This window comes from Nuphar pumila, chromosome 5 (genome assembly GCF_984573655.1).
Source record: "Nuphar pumila chromosome 5, dmNupPumi1.hap1.1, whole genome shotgun sequence".
Taxonomy (NCBI): Eukaryota; Viridiplantae; Streptophyta; class Magnoliopsida; order Nymphaeales; family Nymphaeaceae; genus Nuphar; species Nuphar pumila.
In genome coordinates, this window is record NC_143253.1 from 112,569,996 (window position 1) to 112,585,935 (window position 15,940).

Here is a 15,940-nt window from a genome sequence, read left to right on the forward strand (position 1 = left end):
CCGAAGCTCTTCTTACCGCAACATATCTTGTGAATCGTATGCCCTCTTCCTCTTTGAAAAATGTTTCGCCCTTTGAAAAATTATTTAAAATTACTCCCGATTTTAATAGATTAAGAATCTTTGGATGCAAATGTTTTGTACTTAGTTTAGGACAAGATAAGTTGTCACCTAAAGCTATTGAATGTGTATTCATTGGCTATGGTGAGAATCAAAAAGGCTATAGATGTTTTGATATTCGAAACAATAAATTATATGTGTCGAGAAATGTAAACTTTATTGAAGAACAAAATGGTTTCGATATCCACACATCTAAGGAAGACATCGATTATTCTTTTCTATTTGACTTAGCTCCTAGATTTGAGTCTCCTGAGGCTATTTCTTGTGATACTAGTTGTGATGGAATTTCACATTATAATATACAACAACATGACAATACCTCCCAAAATGAAAACCTTAATGATATAAATGTTTATACCCGACGGATAGGAAATGAACATCAACCTGCTATTGACAGATACTCTCAAGACTTCTCTTTAGAAGAATCTACTAACAACAATCTACCTAGGAGATCTTCTCGTACCAGTAGGCCACCACAAAAGTTTGTGTCCTATGAATCTTTTTCTCCAAATTATAGGGCCTGTCTTATGTTAATACATTCGTATCACGAACCTACATCTTTCAAGGAAGCTAAAGATCACCCACATTGGATTGAAGCCATGAAAATCGAATTAGAGGCTCTTAACAAGGCCCAAACCTGGAGCATTATTCCTCAACCTTTAGGGAAGAAGGCAATTGGGTGTAGATGGGTATATAAAGTCAAAACTAAAAGTGATGGGTCTCTTGAAAGATACAAAGCTCGTTTGGTAGCAAAAGGCTATGCCCAAGAATATGGGATTGATTATGAAGAAACTTTTTGCTCCCGTGGCCAGAATGACTAGTGTACGAACCTTAATTGCTTTAGCATCCATCAAACAATGGCCTATATACCAACTTGATGTTAAAAATGCTTTCTTAAATGGAACTTTATGTGAAGAAGTTCTTATGGATCCTCCGCCGGGTCTTGAAATTGGGAAAGGCAATATTCTAAAATTAAACAAAGCTCTTTATGGGTTAAAACAAGCGCCAAAAGCGTGGTATGATCTCTTTAGCAAAGTAGTTCTTGATAATGGTTTTTCCTCATGTTACACTGATACTGCTTTGTTTGTTAAATCCTCTAATGAATACATAACCATTTTGTTATTATATGTTGATGATATGATTATCACAGGTAATGATAAGAAAGGTATTGATCTTATTAAAAATATTCTTAAGAAAAATTTTGATATGTCTGATCTGGGTTTTTTGAGGTATTTCTTAGGAATTGAAGTTGCATACTCACCCAAGGGGTATGTCCTATCTCAGATGAAGCTTGCCTCTGATATTATTGCTAGGTCTGGGCTAACAGATGACAAAAGGGTGGAGACTCCAGAAGTGATCAATGCCAAGATGAGAGCCAATGATGGCACTCCTTTAGCAGATCCCACGCCTTATCGTCAATTGATTGGATCATTAACATATTTATCTATTACCAGGCCTGACATTTCCCATGCAGTTCATAGTGCAAGCCAATTTCAGACTGCTCCTACCACCACTCACATGGCAGCATTAATGAGGATTATCAGATATCTAAAAGATTCCATAACTAAGGGAGTATTCTTATCCTCTTCTTCACCTCTTACTTTACTTGCGTATACTGACTCTGATTGGGGGGGTAACCCCGATGATCGTATTTCTACCACAGGTTATTGTGTGTTTCTTGGGGAGTCACTTATCTCCTGGAGGTGTAAAAAGCAGCGTAAAGTTTCTCTCTCATCTACTGAAGCTGAATATCGTGCGATGGCCACCACCACAACTGAGATTATATGGTTAAGAAGCTTACTTAAAGATATGGGTGTCTCATTCTCAACTCCCTCAAAGCTATGCTGTGACAACAAGAGCTCCATTTATATCGCTAGCAATCACACTTTTCACGAACGAACGAAGCATATTGAGATGGACTGTCATTATGTTCGAGATGAGTTCCTACGTGGCACCATTCAACTCCCATATGTTCCTACCGAATATCAGTTGGCGGACTTCTTCACCAAAGCCTTGCCTTCGCCTCGCTTCTATTTCCTCCTTAGCAAACTCTCGGTGATTTCACCGTGTGTTTGAGGGGGGGTGTTAAAATATGATGTATATTTATATATATATATCTATATATATCGATTACGACACATATACATATATATGATATATATATGTCTACGTGTCTATCTATATATATAAATATATATATATATATATTGTATAACCCCACAGGGGTATTTCTGTCATTTCACCTGTACACGCATATCCTTGATATGCTTTTTCCTTTCTTTCTTTTTCCTTTTTTCTTTTTCCTTTTTGTATTTTTTACTTTTTCTTTTTTTACATTAGAGAGGGGTCCACATAGAGTCGTTGGACCCCTCCAACGGTCATAAATATGACCGTTGGAGGGGCTCCAACGACTCTATGGGAGCCCCTCCTTGGGTCCCTTGCTGTGTATAAATAAGGGGCTCAGCCCCATGTATTCCTTAAGCTTCTTTTGAAGCATTCTATGAAGTGAGATATATTTTTTTATCTTCTTTTTGTGCTTGACCACTTTTGTGGTTTATTTTGCCCTTTAGTGGCATCTTGTGTATGTGCGTGCTTCCGTGATTTCACTTGGAGACGTTGCTCTTTTCATTTGGCACTTCATTACACTCTGATACCATGTAATGAAAATAGCGGAAACACCAATAAAGCAAAACACAATTTAAAGAAGCCAAGAACACAAACACAAAAAGTGCATACGTAACCCACTAAGGGGTAAAGTGCCTATAAGGCATAAGATTAATATTATTGAAGAGAGAAAGTGGGTGAAAAACCCATACAATGCAAGAGGGAGAGCCCTCTTTTTATAGAGGAGAAAAAGTAGGGGAAGGGACCACATAGGGGCTCCCTTCTAGTGGTTGGGAGCCCCAACGGTCATATTTATGACGATTGGGGCCCCAACGACTAGAAGGTGGGGCCCCTAGTGGTCCTATTACAATAATAAAAAGAAAAAGGAAAAATAAAAAGAAAAGAAAAAGAGAAACAAAAAGAAAAGGTAAAAAATACATGGGGAATTACACAAATACCCCTCTCGGGTATTTGAATTATAAATATATGTATATATACTTATATATACGCATGTATATATATAAGTATATGTGTATATATATATTTATATATACATATTTTAACATGTACAACCTAGGCTTGCCCAAAAACAAAAAAAGATGTACAGGCTCGTCCCGAGCATGAACCTAGCCAAGGTTAGTGTTTCACACTAAGCACAATGGACCGAGCTGGAGAGACACAGAGAGACAGCATACCCACCGACCGCCGGTGTGAAAACACTGTCTTGAAGTCCCTCTGGCGGCCAAGGAAGTCTGCGACGGTCGTGAATGACGCCTTGTCGAGGAAGCTTGGCCTCTTCCCGGCCCACTCGTAGAACCCAAAGATCTTCCTACTCGTATTGTTGGAGAGATTGAAGGTTTCAACGAAAAGATAGTGGTCCAGGTTAGGGTTCAAGGCATCGAGTCGCTCCTGCAGGGCATCTGGTGTCTCGTCAGGCTTTAACAGCCCGTTGGCGATCGCCTGGGTGGTGGCAAAGCGGTGGAAGAGTCGTTGGACGATGGAGGAGGATCTGCCGAAGGTGGAGCGCCTATCTATAAAGCGGTGGCAGCATCGTGGGAGGGAGTGAGAAAGGGGAAGAGAGAGAGAGAGAGGGGAGGTGGGGGTCAAGAAGGGGCGGGACGAGGATGGGGCTTGAGAAGGGGAGAGAGAGCGAAAGAGGGGCGAGCGAGGTGGGCTCGAGAAAGGGGTGGGCGAGGTGGGCCCGAGAAAGGGGCAGGCAGTGTGGGGCTTGAGAAGATGTGAGACGAGGGTAGGGCTCGAGAAGGGGCAGGCAGGGTGGGGCTTGAGAAGATGTGGGACGAGGGTAGGGCTCGAGAAGGGGCAGGTCGGGGCGGGGCTCGAGAAGGGGCAGGGTGGGTAGGGAGTCTGAAATACTCGTAAGCCCGAGCTAACTTTTCGTTGTACATCCCTAGCGACAATAAGAGCGCGACCTACATTGCCAGCAACCATATGTTCCATGAAAGGGCAAAACATATTGAGATGAATTGTCATTTTGTACGAGAGGAGTACCTTCAAAGAAACATTGTTCTGCCTTATGTCACATATGAATACCAATTGGCAGACTTTTTCACCAAACCTCCCTCAACTCCTAGGTTTCACTTCTTTATTAGCAAACTTTTGGTCATTATATATACATACTAGTATGCTATGTCACATGGGTGCGGGTGCAGGTGCTGGTGCGACACGGGTGCGCCGCAATTCCAAAAAATTTGGACACAGGGACTCAGCTATATATATATATATATATATATATATATATATATATATATATATATATATATATATATATATATATATATATATATATATATAACAATAAATTAACACATAAAGATTGTAAATTTTAAAGCAAAAATAAAAAAGCAATTCCTAACAACACAAACTTACCAAAATATAACACATAAAGAAGCTTGTGAGTGTGATAAACAACAAAACTTATCATAAATCTGCCTCATCGTCTGAATTAGAGGGAAGAACAGGATCGAGGTAGTCCATGTTGAGAGTATGTAAATTATGTTCTCCCTCCAAGTCAAAATCTTCGGGATTTACATTCCAATTCTTGGATGGTCCACAACTGCATCAAAAAATGACTATATTAGTATCTAACTTAAAACTTTGAATACAAATATTTAAATACAAACTTTGAATACAAAGAAAAAAAAAGTACATATACTCTTCTTTGGTGCGGCAAGAAATTAATCGTAGATTTGAGTGAACATAAACCAAATCCTCTGTTCCTTTACTAGTGAGTTTGTTTCTTTTAATGTTGTGAATTTGAGCATATGTACTCCAATTTCTTTCACAACAAGATGATGTAGCAGGTTGGGATAACAACTTCATTGCAAGACGTTGCAGATTTGGTGTCTCTGATCCATATGTTGCCTACCAATTAAGGGGATCTTCTTCGTCCCTTGCCACAAGTGCTGCTAAAGAATCAAATCTCCCAGTAGAAAATTTGTCAAACTCACTATTTACAACCTTAAACATGTGAGGATCATTAAAAAGTCTTCCCAAATATATCATTTTATTTCTTGATATCTCGAGATCTTCATTTGGAGAAACACGACCAACACCTGTTGTCAACCATTTTTTTATTTTGGATTGAGAGAGTGTGCCATGCAATGCAAAGGTGTATTGCTTTTATTCCATCTTCTCACTAAAACTGAATCTACATGATTGATTGTAAATTTTTGAATCATCAAGTGCAATATTTTTCTTCTCATGTTTTAAAATGATACTTTGAACTTTTTCAATCATATTGTCCCATATTTCATAAATTCTATGAAGCATGAGTACATCTCTGTCAACTTCTCTCAACATTTCCCAAATAAACTCTGTAAATTCAACAAAATATGTAATTTTATCCCATCAAAAATCATCACAGATGCATTTTTTGATAGCTTGAGCCTTTACATCATCTTCAGTACGATAAAAATCTCAATCTTGATCAGCGACCATCATCATCAATGCATTCTTGAGTTGCTTAATTCTTTTTATCATAACAATAAGAGAAGCAAAACAAGTTTCAGCAACTTTCAGTAACTTGAGATCAGAATGCCTATTAAATATAGAAAGGGTATGATGATGGTTTACAACAAAATTTCTAATATTTCGAACATCATGCTCTATTTCCTCAATCCATAAGCACATTTCATGTGTGTGTGCATCATCTTTTGATGGATTGCATATACTCTTAAGTGTCAAATTTAAACTGTGTGTTGCACAAGGAGTCCAAAAATATGTAAATATGTATCTTCACTTGCCAAATTCATTCTTGCACGACTGCAAACTGGAGCATTGTCAGTAATGATTTGCACCACACTTTCTTCACCCACTTCTTTTATCACTTCAACAAATAATCTCTTTAAATATTCAGCATCTTTATACTCTCCAGATGCATCAACAGTCTTCAAAAAGATTGGCCCATTAAGTGAGTAAGCAATGAAGTTTATCAGTGGTCGCCTTTGTATATCAGTCCACCCATCAGAAACAATCGACACTCCATGTCGTTTCCATGCAAATTTTTTGGTCTCAAACAAGTCTTCAATTCTATTTTTTTCCTCTGCAAGAATGACTACGAATGATTGTTCTTAGTTTTTCTGAACTAGGAGGCACATAACCACTCAAATTGCAATTAGCCAAAGATGTAATCATATCTTTCCAGTATAGACTTCTAGCTACATTAAAAGGAATTGAGCTTGAGTAAAAAAATCGACCAATCTTTTTATCAATTTCTGCTCTTGCCATGTTTTTGAATGACGATTGTATTGATTTATTGCTTTTCATCTTTCTTTTCTTTAAAAGTGCTTGTATATCACTAGCAGTAGGAAAAGACAAATTAATCGAATTGCTTCTCATCTCTGCAATTTTCTTCTTTTCAGCTTCCTCTTGTTCTTTTTTTAATTGCTTTAACATGTCTTTGTCAACCCCAGAACTTGCCCTAATTCCTTGACCACGAATATGCAAAAAACGTGTTTTCACACGCGTATAAGAACCTGTGAAAACAATCTTACATAGATTACAATGAAACTGCACATTCCCACCACCACCACTACTAGCTTTTACCCCTTTTGTCACAAGCCTCCAAAGTGGTTGAGAAACTTCTAATTCAGGGTTAGAACTTGAACTAAATGTATTGACACTACCGCTAGAACTCGCCATTATATCTGAAAAGTGAAAACCGAAAAAAAAAAATAAGTAAATAAAATAAAGTTAATAAACACTTCAAAATAATAGTAATAGGAGCTCCAGGTTCGTTCCCCCTGTGCAAATCAGGTTCAAACCAGGCCCTCCTCTGCAAATCAGGTTCGAGATAAGGGGCCTACCCCTATCTAACGTAAAAAGGAGGGGCAGGGCAAGCCCCTGCTGAACCTTATCCATGCCAAGGGCTTCTCCCTTGCCAAAAAGCCAAAGGCAGCAGGGGAAACGAGGAGGGGCTCGGCCCCTCCTCGTTTCCCTTGCTGTTCGGCGGGGCAAGGATCGGCCTGTCAGTAGAGCCCCCTCCTTCCCCCACTCCTACTTCTTACCCCTGCGATAAAAGGGAAACGAGGAGGGGTTGAGCCCCTCCTCTATGAATCGGAGGCACAGGGAGAGGTCGAGCCCCTCTTCTGCGAGCAGAGGGTGTAGGGAGGGGGGGCGAGCCCCTCTTCTGCGAGCAGAGGGTATTGGGGGAGGGGCATGCCTGACATAAGCGAAACGAGGAGGGGCCAAGCCCCTCCTTTGTGAACAGGAGGCACAGAGAGGGGTCGAGCCCCTCTTCTGCGAGCAGAGGGTGCAAGGAGGGAGGCTGCGAGCAGAGGGTGCAGGAGGGTCGACATACCTGTTGAGCGTTGACGGAGGGAGAGACGGTGGCTGCCTGTGCGTACCGTCGCCGGAGTCTGGATCGCCGGCATGGGTGTAGGAGAAAGTTGCAGGGGCTGAGAGGGAGAGGCAAAATCGAGAGGGTAAGCCCCTCCCCCTGTCAATAAACCCCTTTTAGGGTTCGGTTGCAAAAGAAATTTGGATCTGGGACGGGTTCGGACCTTACCCGACCCGGATCCAAAACGTAATTTAAAAACCGAAATGGACATTTTTGGACTCGGTCAAAGTTGACCGAGTCCAAAATGTGGACGGACTCGGCCTCGACTCGTTGACCGAGTCCGACTCAGCGTTGACCGAGTCTGGGCCGAGTCCGAAGCCGCACCCGAGTCTGCACCCGTGTCGGGGCGTGTCGACTCGGGTGCGGCACCTCCTTAGCCGAGTCCGTGTGACATAGATAGTATGTATATGTGTACATATACGTTATACATATAGTATACATACATATATACTAAAAATCTAGCTGTTGGGGAGCTCCCAACAGCTATAATGCCAAGGACTAAAAAGCCCTTGACAATACCAACAAAAGACAACATAAAAATTAAAGAAAAATAAAATATAGAAAAGGTCAGTTCTGCCCCTAATGGCAGACCCTAATTACATGTACAGAATTACCAAAATAACCCAAGAGGGTATTACCTATTACAAGAAAGAAAAATACATATATATGTAACGAATATATATACATACAATACATCATATATATATGCACACATAAATACACTTTAAGTATGACATAACTGCTTGTGCTAGGAGAAAGTGGAAGAATAACGTCTAGACCTGACACTTTATGAAGATAAGAAAATGTTTAAGCTACCAATATTGACAACAAATATAACCGTCAAAGTTCACGAAAATGTAAAGTAATGAAGAGAAAATCAACAAGAACGAAATGAAGACAGGCGTCTATGTCGTCCAAAGATGAAAGACTCGTATCTGAGATCCTTGTTCATTTTCTCTGTAAGCACCACATATAGAAATTTAGCATTTAAAGGATATCTGAAGGCTTTACAGGCATTTCCTGGTCGCAAAAATTTGACATTCACAATTTGCACGTGCAGATTAATAAACATAATATTCGATCTTCACAAACAAGTATAGCATAAATATGCTAAAAAAGAATAGAAAGGCCTCACCACTTTTTAAGATATTAAGAACCTGATCCTGGTTTTTGTACCCATATTTGCTTCTGCAGAAAAAACAAAAACATGAACCAGAATAACATTAAAGCCCAACATGAAGACATATTTGGGAATCAGAGTCAGAAAGCAAAACAAGATAGAAGACAACATAAATTGGGAGTTCTTCCCATACCTCATGTGCGCCATATCCAGGAGAACCTCTCTTTAAAGGCTTCCCATCAAGTGTACCAGGCAAATTTTCAACTTCTTTTGACCCTGGTATTGGGCCACGGCGACTGTATCTATGAGAGCCTAACAAAATGCCAAAACTCCATACTCAATATGAATTGGAAAAGCATATGCCTTTCTTGACAGCATGCAGTAAAAACAAACAGGTAAAACAACACAATGATTCCAGATAGTTGAAGAGTTATACCATTCTCTACAGACACACCACTACTGCGTCCAGCCCCTTGGGCCTTAGCTTCTCCGCTCCGGCTAGTGCCTGCAGCATCAACTTTAGTGTCACCTTGATTTAGTGAAAGATCAGGATATGATGAAGTACCACGTCCTAAACGAACATTCTGAATTCCTGCATCCTGGCTTCGAGGTTTGCCTGTTGTGAAAGATTGATTAGCAACTATGCTGTCGACAGCTTCCAACCCATCATCTCCATGTTTACCAGTAACAACTTGTTTGGAAACATAAATGGCATCTATAATTTCGGTTGACGACCGGCTGGGCAAACCAGATGAAGTAAGAGAATCATCATTTGTCTGCAATCCATCAGAACGACGAAGAGGAGCCCACACTCCTCTATCAGGTCTCTCCTTATTTCTTGTTTTTCTATCAGGCTTGTCGCTAGCAGGGCTAATACCATGTGAATCACTGCCAACAGTCTTCTCATCCAAAAACCTTTTAGTATCAGACTCTAACACAGAAGCAGATGATGCATTGCTAGAAAAATGATCCTTTGAAACTGAACGAGTAGGCCGAGGTGGCCGTTTTTCCTTCTCCAGATGTGATGCCTGCAATTGCTGTTCAGCCTGGATAGATGCATGTTGTGGTTGATTATGACGGGCATCCTTGTTTGAGAGTATGCTTTTGATGATCCTTCCACTAATCTCACGCCTGTGATTCTGTTTGAAAGATGTTGAGCTAGATGAGTTCTTTACTGGATACGTTACAGTCAGCTGTGATACACCACTAGATCCCTGAGTGGAAAATAAATTTGGTTATTGATATTGAAACTCATTGATAAGTTTCCTGGAGAAAAAAAAAAAGCGAAGTGCCATGTTTACATGAGAAACTTCTCCCTCTTTCCCCTTTAAAAGTAAAAGTTTCTTCTTTCCAGTTTCCACATGTCCAGATGCACCTGCATTTGTTATGTTGGAAAAGCACAAGACACAATTGCCATTCAAAAAGTGCATAAAAGAGTGGCTGCAGCTTTAAAATACATAAACGTGTAGAGATCAAAAATGACTTGTTAAAGTGAACCCCATGTAACATCAGATTTTTCCAGCTGAAAGCACATGCAATCTTAAAGATGACAACCAAAACAAAAGCAAGAAAATAATCCGGGCTGGAGATACTTTCACAGCTAGTTCATTCAATATTTTGTCCGCTACTGTACCATCAGGCATAAAAAAAAAATCAGAAACAAAAACATTCATCTCTCATCCTTTTGCAGATTGTGACTTGACAAATGAGGATCCAACCATCATACTTGAGAAAAAGATATTCTGAACATAATAAAAATGTCCAACAAATTTAGGACAAAGTAACAACAAAGAAAAATATCCAGTGCAATGAATATCCTGACATCCATGATATTATGGTGGAAATTTTGGTGAATTAGATCACCTAGATTAGAACATGGAGAACATTGAATTATACAGAGGAAGAATAAGAGCCTATTGTGTACCCCTAACAATACTTGGGTTAGCATGCAAAACTAAAAACAGTGTTTGATGATCATAAAAATAGATAAAAGAGCAGATTCATGAGGTGTCCGACTCCTGCAGGCCAGTGACAGAACACTAGAGTGACATCATAAAATGCTCTTTAGAATATCCAATATTAAATGAGCATGGTAAAATGTAAACAGCAACTTGCTAATAAATTTAAGAATCAAGAAAAAGAATATTTGATCAGGCAAAGATGAACCTAAAACCAACTTGAAAGGCATCAAGTTATCAACAATAAGAGGAGAATGAGCACATAGCAGCACTAGAAATCAAAGGATGTGACAATACTCATATAATCAGCCTCCATGCATACCACTTTCATCTTCTAATGTTTCTGATCCAGCAGCAACTGCAACAGAACCTGAGTTGTCCAAAGTCCGCTCATTCTTCCTTGCTACTACGATGTAACTTGACTTTTCCTTGCCACTTGAAGCCTTAGCACTGCCCCTCAAAACATACTGCACATGATGAAAAGAAGTATAGTAGCCCATATTTCATCGTCTCAATGTTGCCTATTGTACAAATGAAAAACTACAACTTAATATGGATAAAATAAAATTTTGGAGACAGCATGCCAATAAATTGAATATAATGAAGGAAGTGCCAAATGATAAAATACGATCAAAAGCAAAAGCATAATGAAAGAAAACCAGGTAATCAAAAACATAATAGTCTATTTCTAGAAAAAGAAAACAAATTCCTCAAATCCAGATAGAAGAGGGAGGTCATAATTTGAAATACTATGAAGATGCCACAGAGATATCAAATTGCAGTACATGGTCTTCTCCAGCTGCCAGTCTGATCACAAACTTTGTCAACTAAGAAGAAATAAACCATTCAAGCACCACCACTACACCTACTAATGCAGTAGTCTTTTTAGAAGTTTGCCTGTGTCAACCCAAGGCTGCAAAAACCACTTCCACAAGGAGCACCTATCATGTAAGCAATATATTCACTCATACAAATAAATTTTTTTCTCATGGATTATAGATAGGCGCTCTTCAAATACTCAGAAAGGATTAGACAACATCCTATATCTAACATGGATGCTCTTGCACATTAAGGTCTCAAAATACATCTAATAAAATGGAAAACATAGGGCAGACAAGCATCTGATCCTACAAAAGCCAAAATTGAAAGAAACAAAGATATTAGCTCCAAATCCCACATGAAACATTGAAACCACTATTTGAGTGATCCACTGATGAGGATGCATCAAAAGGAAAGCTGCCCTCAGCAGCAATGTTTGTGAGGAGCTATATCAACATATCACTCTTAGGAATGTTTTTACATGAAAACATTTTAAATATTTCTAGGAAATTTGATTTTCTCAAGGAACTTCAGACAGGAATATAGCATAACTTTGGACAAAAGATCGCCAACACATGAATCTGAATCTAATGGCTCAGTAGGAAATTTTCCATAAGTTATAAAACCACCAAAGATTTTAATAAAATGCACTATATAAGCAAACACTGAAAGAACCTTCTGCAGTTTCTTGATAAGCAGCTTCATAAAAGAGATATATAATTATCCACAGTTATCAACTACAGGAAATTCTGCAACTTTCTCAATAACAAGAATTCATAAACAAAAAGAAAAATTCTAAATTCCCTTGCAAATTTATCATCATCATGAAGGGTGCCAAAAGAGTCGCACTGCATGCAGCAAACACTCTAAGACTGTTAGAAGCACAATAGAATACCATGGAACTTCTCCTCTTCTCAGGGCCTCTCTTATGAGAGACCGGTGTGGAAGTAGCAGCTGAAAGTCCCCCAGTTCGCCTGCTCAGCTTGCCGTTGGATGATGTCCTCTGTTACATTTACCATTCAATCCAAACATGAAAATATGCAGAAGTCATAGGGAGGTCATGATAATTGCAATATCCAAATGAAATATCCTAAATCCTGAAATGTGAAATGGAAATGATAAAAAGTACCAAATAAAATAAAGAACTAGATACCGCATAAATGCAATAGAGAAGACCCAACTATAAACTTTCAGAACGAATAGATAAAGGAAGCAAGCCCCAAAAATTGCTCAAAGAGAGATAAACTAAGAATTCATTGCCAATATATGTGAACAAAATGAAATGAAAAGCAATACAACTTTAAGTTTCAGATAAGCTACATAAACACTGCATGATGAAAACCCAATCGCAAAAATGGAAAAGAAACAATGACACAATTGACGTCACACAAACAGAGGAAAAGGCAGTGACTAGGTCCTAGTAAATGAGTCACATAGCTCCAACCTTGTCTACAGATTCAGGACAAGATAGCATTCTGACCAAGTTAAAAGAATTGAACAAGTCACAGAAAAATCCTACGTAAAAAGAGGAAGAAAGGCATGTTCTCATGCATGACCCACACCACTCAATGAATGATATACATGTCCAAGTTTTATTTTCTTACTGAGCCTCTTCAAAGCTTATTAAGCTCTTAGCAAAGCCCAAATTCAAACTTGAGTTCCTGGACCTGATGCAGTTAAGCACCCTGTAAACACCCTAAATTTTCACCTTCATCCAGTGCTTACATTTCATATGTCACTGCATATCATTGCATGCATTCGACATATCATTTCATTGCATTGCATAATATTGCATGTCATTGCATCTCATTATCGAGATCCAGAACTCCTGTTTTCAAAATATTAATCCAGATTCGAGCTTTTAAAACTTTTATTTTGAAATCAATTTCAAAACCTGGGTTTTAAGTCGATATTTTTGCCATTTGCCAAACCCCAGGATCTTATATTTCGAAATGTTTCCCTCAGAAAACAATTTGGATTCATTTTAAACTCAATTTCAATTGATTTCAATTCTCAGATGAGACCCATTTAGGTGGTGTCGCTTCTGGATCCCTTTATTTATCAAAAATCTAACAAATTTTAGAGTCCTAGTCGGATCAGGACTCTGTATTTTCATCTTTTTGAATCTTTTTAAAACCCCATTCTGATTTTAAACCAACTGTGGTCATATCCTTGCCCATTCTCTTCATTTTTTGCCAAAATTTCAGAATCTCAGTCCAATCAGGACTCTTTTTCCAGAATCATAGTTGGATCAGGACTCTTTTTCCAGAGTCCTAGTCGGGTCAGAACTCTAGCTTTTACTACCCTTTTTACCTATTTTTTAGAAAACCTATCAAAATCCTTTGTTTTTGGCCAAAATCCTAGAGTCTCAGTCGAATTAGGACTATTTCTCAGAGTCCTAATCGAATCAGGACTATACCCCGATTTCATCCTTTATTCTTGTTCTTCACTTGTTTTCAAAACCTTTTCATCTCATTTTCAAAATCTTCCATTTTAGACAAAACTTTAGAGTTTTAGTCGGATTAGGACTCTTCCTCAGAGTTGCAGTTGGATCAGGACTCTATCTTTCATCGTTATTCTTACCTGTTTTTAATCAAATCTTTCAAAATCTCTCAAAGAAAAGTCAAAAACTCAAAGTTTTAATTGAACCAGGACTCTGTTTGAAGAGTCTCAGTTGGATCAGGACTCTGACCCTGATGTCAATTTTGAGAGAATCTTTCAAAAATCCTTCAATTTATCTATTCAAGAATCAAAATTGTTACACCTTTATCACAGAATTTCAAAATTGTGAGGTTTTATCCCAGAGTCCTGATCGAATCAAAACTCTATCCAAGGTGTGTTTTCGCACTTCATTTTCACTGGTTTTCAAAAGCTTTATTTAAATCTCATCATTTGTTTCTCAGAAAACCAAAAATTTTTAGAGTCCTAGTCAATCTTATGAGTCCTAATCAGATCAGGACTCTGAACCAAGCTTCAATTTTATCTTGTTTTCACTTGTTTTTCAAAATTCTCTCATTCGTTTTCTCAGAAAATCCAAGATTCTAAGAGTCCTACTTCAATTAGGACTTTATCCCAAGAGTCCCACTTGGATTAGAACTTTGTTCTGATTTCAATATTTGTCATCATTTTCACTGTTTTCACAAGTCCTTTTATTTGTTTTTCGAAAAATACCAAAAAAAAATCTAGAGTTTCAGTCTGATTAGGACTCTGTCCCAGAGTCCTAATCCAGTTAGGAATCTGTTCTGAAGTCTGTTTTTACTTTCATTTTCATTCATTTTCATTTATTTTCAAAAATTAGGTCATTTTGTAGAGTCTCAGTTGATTCAGGACTCTATCTCAAAGTTTCGGTTGAGTTAGGACTCTAACCCTGACTGTGTTTTCTAACTTATTTTTTTACTAGTTCTGATAAAATCTTTCAAAAACTCCTTCAATTGGCTTTTAAAATCTAAAATCTCAGAGTCCTAAAATTTCAGGACTCTAGCCCAGAGTTTCAGTTCGCTTATAACTCTATTTTTAAAACTTTGAATTTCAACTGTTGATTTTAACCCTTTTTTAAAGCCATTTTTAATATTTATTTCAAATTTTTCAAAAACTTCGATGGGGTCCCCCTCAGTTGGCGCCATATCCAGAGGAGTTCTGACTCAGTCAAGACTCTGTACCATTTCAAAACTTTCAATCTCAAATTCTACTTTTGAATCTCTTTTGAAAAACCTCTCATTTTCAAGTTTTAAAATCATTTTTGAAAATTCAAGTGGGGCCCACTCAGGGTGGCGCCACATTTGAAGAAGTCAAGGTTAGACTAGGGTTAGTCAATGTCCTAGTTAGGTTAGGGGTTTAGAGGAGTCAAAAGCAATTTTGAAAATCCATTTTATTTAAGTTTTAAATCATTGGTTTTTAAAAGTAGTTCGGAACGCGAGGGATAAGATATATAAGGAGGTTTATGACGAGTTGGATACCAAAGAGGGTGAGAAGGGTATTTATAGGCTTGCAAAGATGAGAGATAGGAAATCGAGGAATCTGGGTATGGTTAGATGTATCATAGATGAAACGCAAAGGGTTTTAGTCAAAGATGAGGAGATTAAGGAGAGATGGAAAGATTATTTTGATAAGCTATTTAATGCAAGTCATGCTCAGGATCTTGGAGATTTTTCAATTCATTTTCATGAGATGAATGGTGATTTCATGCGCAAGATTCAAAAGAAAGAAATTGCAGAGGCTTTGAAGAAAATGAAATCAAGAAGGGCAGTTGGCCCAGATGGTATACCTATCGAGGCTTGGAAATGCTTGGGAGAGAAAGGTTTAGAATGGTTGACAAATCTTTTTAACAAGATTTGGCGGACAAATAAGATGCCTAATGAGTGGAGGAAGAGTACTTTGGTGCCTCTATATAAGAATAAGGGTGATATACAAGATTGCACAAACTATCGTGGTATAAAACTCATGAGTCTATGAAACTTTGGGAGA

General features: G+C 38.3%; 1 protein-coding gene across 5 annotated transcripts in view; it reads right to left on the reverse strand.

Moving 5' to 3' along the window:
- The window catches only part of LOC149838171 (regulator of nonsense transcripts UPF3-like), a 46,017-nt gene that overhangs the window by 24,130 nt on the left and 5,947 nt on the right, over nucleotides 1–15,940 (reverse strand). For 2 of the 5 annotated variants that reach the window (XR_016431941.1, XR_016431942.1), the window contains exons 6-11: nucleotides 12,372–12,479; nucleotides 10,980–11,124; nucleotides 10,001–10,074; nucleotides 9,136–9,913; nucleotides 8,893–9,001; nucleotides 8,715–8,767 (exon numbers count right to left, since the gene is read on the reverse strand). Coding sequence is in view for 2 of the 5 variants with exons in the window: in XM_090006431.1 (XP_089862557.1) it covers nucleotides 8,729–8,767; nucleotides 8,893–9,011; nucleotides 9,136–9,913; nucleotides 10,001–10,074; nucleotides 10,980–11,124; nucleotides 12,372–12,479 (1,263 nt within the window). In the remaining 3 variants the exon portion in view is untranslated. Of the gene's footprint in view, nucleotides 1–4,608; nucleotides 4,796–8,714; nucleotides 8,768–8,892; nucleotides 9,012–9,135; nucleotides 9,914–10,000; nucleotides 10,075–10,979; nucleotides 11,125–12,371; nucleotides 12,480–15,940 lie in introns of all 5 variants that reach the window. The other 3 variants (XM_090006431.1, XM_090006432.1, XR_016431940.1) reach the window with 2 other exon arrangements.